The 11,941-nt window shown below is 40.5% G+C and overlaps 1 protein-coding gene across 1 annotated transcript in view; it reads left to right on the forward strand.

Moving 5' to 3' along the window:
• Positions 1 to 11,737, forward strand: part of LOC117508691 (cullin-5) — a 54,320-nt gene extending 42,583 nt beyond the window's left edge. Inside the window, exons 15-19 of the mRNA XM_034168504.1 lie at positions 687 to 862; positions 6,250 to 6,411; positions 7,370 to 7,488; positions 7,633 to 7,756; positions 10,518 to 11,737. Of these exons, the coding sequence (XP_034024395.1) occupies positions 687 to 862; positions 6,250 to 6,411; positions 7,370 to 7,488; positions 7,633 to 7,756; positions 10,518 to 10,712 (776 nt within the window). The 3' untranslated portion in view covers positions 10,713 to 11,737. The remainder of the gene's footprint in view (positions 1 to 686; positions 863 to 6,249; positions 6,412 to 7,369; positions 7,489 to 7,632; positions 7,757 to 10,517) is intronic.
• Positions 11,738 to 11,941: the final 204 nt, after the last annotated feature.

The raw sequence follows: 11,941 nt of genomic DNA on the forward strand, positions 1-11,941 counted from the left end.
AAATCAGTTGTGACTGCAGATGTTTTCGTTTCATTCAGTGTTACTCACCTTATACTCCTATGTCACTGCAGAGAAAAATTAAATGGAATAAAAAATTGTCCAAGCTAATGTGCCTTAATTCATGAAACATAAAAATAGCAAAGTGCATATTATCTGAAATTAATCCAAATTTAATCACAGGTAAATTGTGTTGAATGGAGATGGCCAAAGACAAATAAATAAATAACCTAATTAATTAAATAAATAAAGATGTTCTTAGAACTTTAATCATCGGATTTGGAAGCAACAGCCGAGTAAAATAACAGCAGAGATGAAGGAGGCAGGGCAGGCCAACTCTGAGTGACACTGAAAACAGGGACAACTCTGAGTCAGATGAGGAGTAGAAACCTAGAGTTACCATTGTTACGTAGGTACCATCCTAAATCGCAGAGGACTCTTTGGTGTATCCTTCTGGTGTACCTAAAATCTGCCAAAAGCAAATTTTTGTCTGTCTGTAATTATTGTGGCCTGAATGACCTTTGCTTTACATCTCTCCCCATTAGTCTATCTCTAATATGACTCTCTCAGACTATCTCTACAATAAAGGCTAGAAAGTTCCTCCCATAAAAAATAATTTAAAAATAATTTAAAATAATAATTGCTGTACTATTTCAAACATAAATTTTGTTCTGCCTTCCTCCCTGCAGCGGACAGTGTGAACATTAAGATCCTGAATGCTGGTGCATGGTCAAGGAGCAGCGAAAAGGTATTTGTCTCACTGCCTACAGAGTTGGAGGACCTTATTCCTGAGGTGGAAGATTTCTACAAGAGAAATCACAGCGGCCGCAAACTCCACTGGCATCACCTCATGTCCAATGGCATTGTGAGTGAGGTTTAGACACATGATTTCATAGAGTATTTACCATTCACTGGAATGAGGAAACAGGGATTTGCCCTCAGCTTTTGAAAATGATCTTGATACATTTTTATTTCATTCTTCTTTAAATACCTTCAAGCAGAATTGGTCAAAAACAAATGTACTGGTATTCATAAAACCTGATGTAAACTTTGGGTGTGACTTGGAAAACAAACCGTCACATTTCTCGCAGGTCAACAAAATAAGTAGTATCCTTCCACTGTTCCCTATGCAGTTACACAGGGATTATAGGCCATTGACCAAAGCTACTGTATTTTCTGGAGTACAAGTCGCACCTGTCAAAAAATGCCTCTTGAATAAGAAATGCCATATATAAGACACACTGGACTATAAGTAGCACTTTTTCTGTATTATGAGGTCTTTAATTTGGGATTTTTATGCATTGTTGAGTATTTTTTATTTCTGGCATTTATTCTTTTATTATTGCCATTTATTTTGTGTAGTGCTTTGATTCTTGAGAAAGTTCTATATAAATAGTCATAATAATTACTGTTATTAATAACAAACTTGTGAATTTTTGATATATAAGTCGCACCGGAGTATACATTGCAGGGCCTTCCAAACTAGTAAAAAACAATGGCCTGTACTCTGGAATATATGGTATTTATCTTGTTTATGTTTGAAAATATATGCTCTATATAAGGGAAATACTTGTTTTTCTTAAAAATCGATTATTTTGATGTGGACAAACAATAATGACTTGTTTCTACGAGTTAAAGTTGCACATTAAATAATTATTCATCTATCCATCCATTTTCTAAAGTTGCTTATTCCAGGTACGGGTCTGCTTAAAGCTGCACTCCAGTCATCATCTATCTCAGCGACAGAATCTGAAGCTTTTGTACAACAGTCATTTCCACATAAATTAAGCATTATTTCATAATAAAAGATGGAGGAAGCAATCAGAGCGCCACTGCAGCACGGCAGACATCTGACGTGCTGCTGTGGTGAGGTTTTACTTTGTCATGAGGTTTTACTTTGTCATCTGATGGTTAATAATCACATTATTCCCTTTGATGGCTTTGGGTGTGGAGAGTCAGACTCAGACATGCTGCTGTCGTCCCAAATGATGCATGCGCAGTGAAGGCAGGGCGGACCAGTTTTTAGGGCGGACCGTTCGGTCAGTAACACCGGAACTTTCTCGTTCTGAGACAACACTGCTAACCACTGAACCACCATGTTGCCAGTGATTATTCAGTAATCACAAATATAGCAGTTGCCATGGAAATGTTTATCTTCGCAACATCCATTCATTTTCTATACCAACTTACTCCAGTCAGGGGTCAATGGGCTGGAACCTATCTCAGCAGTCATCGGGTGTGAGGCAAGTTACACTGCCTGAAAGGGTGCCTATTCTTAAAACTGATGCACAATAATGTGGTGTTACAGATCTGGAATGGATGTTATGTTTCTGAAGAGTTTAAAATACATTTTAAAGGTATTTGCATCTGTTGGGACCAATTGATACCAACTTCAACTCTCCCCTCAACAATATACACTGACAAACTATAACATTGTGACCATTCAGTCATTCATTTTCTGCTGCTTGTCTGGGTCACAGTGGCAGCTCATCCCAATCTTCCCTATCCTTGGCCAAGTCCCTTAACTCATCCTGTGGCATCCTGAGGCATTCCCAACCCAAATAGGAGATATAATCCCTTTAGCATGTCCTTGGTCATCTCCAAGGCCTCTTCCCGTCTGAATGTGCTTGAAAGACCTCCCTAGAGAGGCAACCATAGGGCATTCTCAGCAGATGCACAAACTGTCTCAACTGGCTCAGTGTGAAAAAGCGGCAGCTCGACTCCAAGTCCCTCACAGATATTCAAGCTTTTCACCTTGTCCTGGAGTAGTGTGACCACCTGCCTAATGTTGTGTCGGTTCTCCTTGGTATTGATTGTTTTACTTTCTAATTTGTCAACAGATGTAGGGTTTTGTTGTTTTTTTTTGTGTGTGTGGGGGGGGGGGGGGTAGATTGCAGTAACAGCTGAGTGTTTTTCATATCTCTATCTTAACTATTCAACTAGAAGAAACACATCAGTATTTGGTCTAATAAACCTTTCAGCTTGAAATTTTGAAAGCAGAATTGTGGTAGCATGACTTGTACAGTATCAGAAGAGCAAAGACGTGCTTCAGTGAATATCTCCTAATTTGTCTGTCAGTTTGATCAAGCCAACGCTAAGTCAGTGGAATGGCATGATGCACATTACAGGGGGGATGTTTGGCACATGAGTGTGTATTCTTGGTTAACTTGGTAGCTATTTGATTTCTCAATTGTTATATGACTGACAAGTATTTATGTGTTAATGATATAAGGTGAAAAGATTTATTCACAGTAATCCAATGATTATTGATCAATGATGAATTAGTAAATATTTGTGTGAAATATCAAAATGGCATGTGTCTGTAAAATCCACCCATTGGATCATGCTTCAGACACAACTCAGGTTCACTGATACAGAGTAGATAAATGTATAATAAATTATGTTCTATTATCAAAATTTTGTATTTTAAATTTTGTATTCAGTGTCTTTTCCCTATAAAGTCAATGTTTTTTTCAAGACCGGTCATTTTCTCCACTTCGAAAGAAATCCAACTTATGAACTGATATAATGTAAACCAGATTTTTCTGATTATCGGATTACTGAAGTGCATGTAAAAGTGAAAGATGAGATTATTACAGTTATCTGATTAATGCGTTATCTGATTATTATGATTATGTAAACATGCGCATTGTTTATATTTGTCCCAGTGCCGGCATCAGTAATAGCTGCTCATTCCCCACGGCCAGTGATCTGGCTATGGAAAAAAATCAAGCGCACCCTGTGACAGGGCACCCCAAAAATTGCGTACAAGTACATATGCCGTTTTAAGGAAGAAGCAGATTTTCACATTTCCAAAATGCCACAAGACACCACTAAAAAATAAATAAAAGTACTTAATTTACTCATGTTGCACTTAAAAACTAACAGAAGTGTTACACAGGTAACAGAAATAAAAGAAATGATTACAACAAGAGTGCTGTTCAGTCAGGTCGCTGAGGAGGCAGTCCATCTGGGAAAGAGGTCTGACTGGAAATACGCAGCAGCAGGTTGTTAAAAATGTTAATGTTGAACCCTGTAATGATGTAAAGACACATTCTTGGTTAGAGGCATATTATCAGCAGCTGCAAATGTTTATTTTTTTTATGTCATCGGAAACTCATATGGAGTAGATGGTGTGACGCTGCTGTCATATTTGGAAAGCAAGTATACAATACATACAGTAGTGTTCAAAATAATAGTAGCGCTATGTGACTAAAAAGATTAATCCAGGTTTTGAGTATATTTCTTATTGTTACATGGGAAACAAGGTACCAGTAGATTCTCACAAATCCAACAAGACCAAGCATTCATGATGTGCACACTCTTAAGGCTATGAAATTGGGCTATTAGTAAAAAAAAGTAGAAAAGGCGGTGTTCACAATAATAGTAGTGTGGCATTCAGTCAGTGAGTTCATCAATTTTGTGGAACAAACAGGTGTGAATCAGGTGACCCCTATTTAAGGATGAAGCCAGCACCTGTTGAACATGCTTTGTTGTGAAAGTGACGTGACACGGACCCACAACAGGGGGCGTTAATGAACGGACAATGGATAAGCCAAAAGTAACAATTTAATGTTGTGAATCGCACAACGACGTACAGACAATAACAATATGGTGGACTGTCAATCATACACCAGGTGACGTGTGGGCAGGCTCGACGATAGAAGACGCCTGGCGAGAGAAGAGCCGGATCCCCACACAGCTTCCACCACCAACGGAGCTGAAGAACACCGGAGCCGCCAAGCCCTGCGCCCCAGGTGGCAGCTGTCTTCAGCAGTCAGACCCGGTACTGCTGGCAGAGAACAGAGACAGTCCTGATGAGTGTGAGTTCGCACACTCAGTAATCCCACAGTCAGTGTTTAGTAAAGGAGGGAGAACCTCCACCTCCAATCACACACTCGTGCAGCTCCTGGTTAACCACTTATCTGGTTTGGAGTGTGAGGCGAAGCCGTCGCTGTCACACCAAACGCCAATCCCACAGACAAGGAAAACACCAGGAAAACGGCTGCAACAGAAGTTCAGATTATTACTCAACGTGTTAGTCAGCAGAGAAATTACCTGAATGGTAGCTGATTTCTCGGCGGGGAGGTGGAGTTGCAGTCCGGCCTTTATGGTGGTGGTGATGAGTATTGGATGAGTGACAGCTGGTACGGATGATGAGTGACAGCTGTCACTCCTGGTTGCTCAGACGCCCTCTCGTGCTTGAAGCCCGCACTTCAAGCAGGGCGCCATCTTGTGGTGGTGGGCCAGCAGTACCTCCTCTTCAGCAGCCCACACAACATGCTTTTCTCTTTGAAAGCCTGAGGAAAATGGGACGTTCAAGACATTGTTCAGAAGAACAGCGTAGTTTGATTAAAAAGTTGATTGGAGAGGGGAAAACTTATACGCAGGTGCAAAAAATTATAGGCTGTTCATCTACAATGATCTCCAATGCTTTAAAATGGACAAAAAAAACAGAGATGCGTGGAAGAAAACGGAAAACAACCATCAAAATGGATAGAAGAATAACCAGAATGGCAAAGGCTCACCCATTGATCAGCTCCAGGATGATCAGAGACAGTCTGGAGTTACCTGTAAGTGCTGTGACAGTTAGAAGACGCCTGTGTGACGCTAAATTATTTGCAAGAATCCCCTGCAAAGTCCCTCTGTTAAATAAAAGACGTGCAGAAGAGGTTACAATTTGCCAAAGAACACATCAACTGGCCTAAAGAGAAATGGAGGAATATTTTGTGGACTGATGAGAGTAAAATTGTTCTTTTTGGGTCCAAGGGCCACAGACAGTTTGTGAGACGACCCCCAAACTCTGAATTCAAGCCACAGTTCACAGTGAAGACAGTGAAGCATGGTGGTGCAAGCATCATGATATGGGCATGTTTCTCCTACTATGGTGTTGGGCCTATATATCGCATACCAGGTATCATGGATCAGTTTGGATATGTCAAAATACTTGAAGAGGTCATGTTGCCTTATGCTGAAGAGGACATGCCCTTGAAATGGGTGTTTCAACAAGACAATGACCCCAAGCACACTAGTAAATTAGCAAAATCTTGGTTCCAAACCAACAAAATTAATGCCTCACATAATTTGAAACTCCTCCAGTCCAACAATCTTTGTAGTTCATAAACGTCAACTCCCTCATCTTTCTTTTTCTCCCTCACCTTTGCTTCCTTCTTAACTCACTTTTCCCTCCACAGTTTTCTATTCTTGTCTGATCACTTATTTGTGTCTCTTTCTCACCTCATCTATTTCCAGATCACATTTAAAAATGAGGTTGGTCAATATGACTTGGAGGTGACAACATTCCAGCTGGCTGTGTTGTTCGCCTGGAACCAGAGACCCAGAGAGAGGATCAGCTTTGAGAACCTCAAACTGGCCACAGAGCTACCCGACGCAGAGCTACGCCGCACACTCTGGGTCAGAACAAGTAAACGCATACATTGTGTGGTCAGAACAAAATGTTTCACATTGGTTTAGTTCACAGATGTAGTTATTGGTGATGCACAGACAGTTAAATAAGTGGTTAATCTTAAAGATTAATTTACATTCCTTATGCAGGCTTCTGTTGTGAAAATTATTACTTACAGCTTATCGTACTTGGTGGTGCACAGGGCAGCTATGAAGTTTCTCCATCCCTACCACTCATGAGCTAGTTTTCAAGGTCATGTCTGGGAGCGTGTGCTGGTGCCGCATTCACTACACTGTGGCACCTGCCTTGGGTTCTCGATGGCAACCACCAGTGAAACCCCTCTTCCAAAAAGTAGTCATCCCTCTGTGATGCAATGTAAAGCCCTAATGGTTGTAACCAGGTGATTATTGCTTCCTTCCAGAGGCGACAACAAGTCCTTGTCCAATCAGTAGGATGATACCTATCACCCAGACTGAAACGGATTGTTTGCAATGCCAAGAGAGTGGCATCTCCACCTGCCCTGAAGATGTTCTGCTGCAGTACCACAAACCGTTGGCACTTTCCCCACCCTCAGCTGTTTCATCACCTCTGCTGTGCCACTACTGTTTGACATTCTGCAGCTGCCTGGAGAATCCACCACGAGACCACCGGCACTGGATCTGCTCAAAGTAGCTGACCTAATGAGATTGTACAGCAGAGTCAGAGTTCTGTCTGCCGCTTAATTGTTAGCGGCCAGAAGCTTCTTAGAATCTTTTTAAGAGTATTTACACTGTATGAAAATCCTTGACAAGTCCTTTTCGGTCAGGGAATGTTCATTACTGAGCACTCAGGATCTTCTCTTTTTAAGATTGGCATTAAGCATCCACGTTCTGACTCAAAGCACACAGAGAGACACACAGTTGATTTCAGAGACCTATATTAGGCTCAGTCACTTAACATACTAATCCCTCTTTCCTCTCTTTGCAGTCTCTGGTGGCTTTCCCCAAACTGAAGAGACAGGTGTTGTCCTACGATCCTCCAGTTAGCTCACCCAAAGACTTCACCGACAGCACACTTTTCTGTGTCAACCAGGATTTCTCACTCATGTATGTTCAGGTGTCAGTAAAAATTCAAAAATGTATCCTGTCTTGCTCATATTTCACTATTCTTTTTACATACCTCAAAGACCTGCCACATATTCCAGTGCACATTGATTCTTTGTTTTTGTTTTGTTTTGGGGGTTTTTTCAGTAAAAACTCCAAGGTCCAAAAGCGAGGAAAGATCAATCTGATTGGTCGCCTGCAGCTGACCACAGAGCGAATGAGAGAAGAGGAAAATGAAGGCATTGTTCAGCTCAGAATACTCAGAACTCAGGTACACTTTGTGGCCTTTCAGTTGCTGGTACTCACTCATTCATCCTTAGCTGGTTGGATTTGTGTGGATCAGATTCACTTCTGTTGTTTGTCCCGGTGTGCCTGTCGCACCCACCAGCCTACCAAGAGAATGAAGTCATTGCTCATGGCATGCGATTGGTTGGCGCTGTGCCACATCTGTGAACCCCGCATGTTCCACAAGCACTAAAATAATTCTTTATGACAAGTGAAGTACACAACGCAGTAATAGTCACCCATTAAAATTACATTATCAGTATTTAAATACATTTTACAACTGAATGATTGCAATACATACAGTACACAGCAATAAATAGTATAGTTCACAACATCTTTTTTTTTTAATTGTTTTTTATTTTATTATACTTTTCCAGGTCCATACAGTCCAAGAATATATATCACATACTTCTCATTTAGTCATCTGCAATTGTATCACTGTAGCTTACAGTAAAATGTCTTAGATTTTAAAAGCAGTACAAAAAAAAAAAGTAGGGACCCATTAGGCATTCAAATATCTAGTAGTATCTATCCATAATCATTTTTTAACATAATTACATAAGAACAGACAAACGAATAAATGTGTAAAATGTTGGGGTAAACCACACTGACACATAAAGCCCTCTACAGGGAAAATATGGAATAAAACAGAGAAAGGATCAAAAGATCCACTTTTACACAAATGATGGAGTTCACAACATCTTAAAGTACTTCCACACACACACACACACACATATATATATATATATATATATATACACACTCAAAAATATAAACGCAACACTTTTGGTTTTGCTCCCATTTTGTATGAGATGAACTCAAAGATCTAAAACTTTTTCCACATACACAATATCACCATTTCCCTCTAATATTGTTCACAAACCAGTCTAAATCTGTGATAGTGAGCACTTCTCCTTTGCTGAGATAATCCATCCCACCTCACAGGTGTGCCATATCAAGATGCTGATTAGACACCATGATTAGTGCACAGGTGTGCCTTAGACTGCCCACAATAAAATACAAAATGGGAGCAAAACCAAAAGTGTTGCGTTTATATTTTTGTTGAGTGTGTATATATATATATATATATATATATATATACCACACACACACACACACAGTGAGGGTTATAAGTATTTGAACACCCTGCGATTTTGCAAGTTCTCACACTTAGAAATCATGGAGGGGTCTGAAATTTCATCTTCGGTGCATGTCCACTGTGAGCAGGGGTGTAGCACCAAATTCTGGGCCCTAGGTACTAGTCATATTGAAGACCCCCCCCCCCCCCCCCCACACACACACACACTGTTATGTTGTTTTTTATTAACGCAAACACCAAATTTCTAATGCTTCATATACACACCATTTATTTTTGATGGATGCCACTTCTTTTACTCATCTGACCAGCCAGTCAGTACCTCTACTGGATGCCTTTACTGACATAATCCTTCTCATTTACTCAGGCTTGGGACAGGCACTCAGAATGCGTTGGCTTGTACAAACCATGTGGCTGAGATAAATCATCCTTATAGTGTACACAGCTTGTCCACTTACTGTATAAATGGAGGGACTGTGTATAATAAACATGGCTTTAATTTCAAAATGGTGAATATGATATTTTTGTTAAACCCCTGGAATTAAAACTGAAATTTTGTCAATTGTGATGGTGGACAAAGGCAAATTTGCAAGAATTGTCACACTGCAAATACTTATGGACCTGACTGATGGAATAGAATAGAAACATTATTGTCATTGCACATACAGTGGCGCAAAAAGTATTTAGTCAGTCCCTGATTGTGCAAGTTCTCCTACTTAGAAAAATGAGAGAGGTCTGTAATTTTCATCATAGGTCCACTTCAACTATGAGAGACAAAATGAGAAAAAAAAAAAATCCAGGAAATCGCATTGTATAATTTTTAAAGAATTTATTTGTAAATTATGATGGAAAATAAGTATTTGGTCAATAACAAAAGTTCAGCTCAATACTTTGTAACATAATCTTTGTTGGTAATGACAGAGGTCAAACGTTTCCTTTAAGTCTTCACCAGGTTTGCAGACACTGTAGCTGGTATTTTGGCCCATTCCTCCATGCAGATCTCCTCTAGAGCAGTGATGTTTTGGTGCTGTCGCTGGGCAACATGGACTTTCAACTTCCTCAACAAATTTTCTATGGGGTTGAGGTCTGGAGACTGGCTAGGTCACGCCAGTGGGCAGTGGGCAGCCACAGTCCAGCACCTTGGGACCAACTCCAGACGTAGATGCTGCCTTGGTCAGAGGCAGAGCAAGGAGCGGTTAGATAATATCTGTGCTAATTCTTTGTTTTATGTTAGCTATCAAGTATTTGTGTTATTTATTTGGAAGTTCTGAGAAATATAAGTTAAGTTTTACTTTATCATGTGTCTAAGTTTCAGACACAGGGAGATCTTCCCCTGTTGGTGAGAGCCAGTAACATTAGAAATGTGAGACTAAACCACACCCATGTTAACACCCACAAGGTACAAAAAGTGTTGTATGACTCATTTTAGGGGCCTTTCACACGATGGACACTGTCTGTGAGGGTCCCAGGCCTGGTTTCTAACATGACCTTGAATAAACTCAAAATGAGGAATGCAATGGTTTGGTTTTTGGTAAGGGGCAGAATCTTACATAAAACAACCAGGTAGAAATAACAGAGCAGACCCTAAATAAACATGTTTTTGATCGATCCTGTAAAGAGATAACTTAACTTCTGCTTTTCCCATTTCCAGGAGGCTATCATCCAGATCATGAAGATGAGGAAGAGGATCAGCAATGCCCAGCTGCAGACAGAACTTGTTGAGATCCTGAAGAACATGTTCCTGCCTCAGAAGAAGATGATCAAGGAGCAGATCGAGTGGCTCATCGAGCACAAATACATCAAGAGGGATGAAACCGACATTAACACCTTTATCTACATGGCCTAGACAGCAGAGGAGGAAGTGCTTTGCTGCTCTGTTTGCTGCATTGCTCAACACTGACGCTTTAACCACATGTAAGAGGAGTGGAACTAAAGGATGTGTGTGAGGAAGAGCTGGAAGGCTGCTGACGATGTGTCAGGGTTATACTGAGGAGCCCTTTCAGCAGAAGAAGAAATGGAGGAAGTGTGGTTATCTTTGTGCGTGTGATGGCCGCTGGGTTTTTTTGGAGTGTCATTTCAAAGTGGAGTGTGGAGTCACTCAACTGGCTGTTTGTCTCTGATGCCCTCTAGAGTCGATCAGAGGAGGAAAAATGGCAGTGTGCCGTTTGGAAGCAGCGCGGGAGGAAAATATGCATCATTGTGAAATACTTCCTGCCTTACTTTGATGAGCTGCTGCTGTGGAGGAGCAGAGGGAGGACAAACTGATATCAAGCCTTTACTTTCACTTGGTGCCACAGCTGCCACGTTCGTGGCTGCCATCTTGCATCCCTCCAATTCAACTTTCTTTTTTTTTAACTGGGAAAGCAAAAACAAATGTGAGGGGAAAGTTACAGACACAGGGAGAGACTTTCTGAAACTGCAGAGAGAATTTTGCCAAATCTGTGTGTGTGCGTGTGTGTGTACATGTATACGTGTGCGTACATGCACTTTGAACAGCATGCTGCTCTGAATTATTATTTTTTTTTTTAGTTTTTTTCATTCAGTGGATGATCTGTCATGTTTTGGTTGTTGTGAGTGAAATATCGTGCCAGGTTGGGAAAGTAAAATCAGCTACCATGTGCACTGTTCATATGCTGATATCTTCTTTTTTTTTTATCTCCCCCAACAGCTGAAGCAGTATTGTCTGCAGATCCTGGTTGAGTTTTTTGGGACGAGGATGATATGACCTATTGAGGCTTCTCAGTTTTTAATCAGAATGCAAACTGTTTATTTATTGAACATGATGTTGAAACTGGTGTTTAAAGCCATCTGAATGCATCCAGGAGGAAACGCAGACTGATCCACGATCGATACCAGCTTTTAAGTGAGCGATGTGAAATGTAAAAATGAACGCGCCCTCATTGTGGGAAGATTGATGCTCCTTCAGTAGACTCTCCCTTCATTAATTTGACTGAGAGGTCAGTCTTTTAAAAATGTCACTGAGCTGAATTTCAAAATACACCACACAGCTACAGGTATTTATTTCATTAAAATTAATTTTATTGAAGTTTAAAATGAATCGGTTGTCTTTGTGTT

Source organism: Thalassophryne amazonica, chromosome 4 (genome assembly GCF_902500255.1).
Source record: "Thalassophryne amazonica chromosome 4, fThaAma1.1, whole genome shotgun sequence".
NCBI lineage: Eukaryota > Metazoa > Chordata > Actinopteri > Batrachoidiformes > Batrachoididae > Thalassophryne > Thalassophryne amazonica.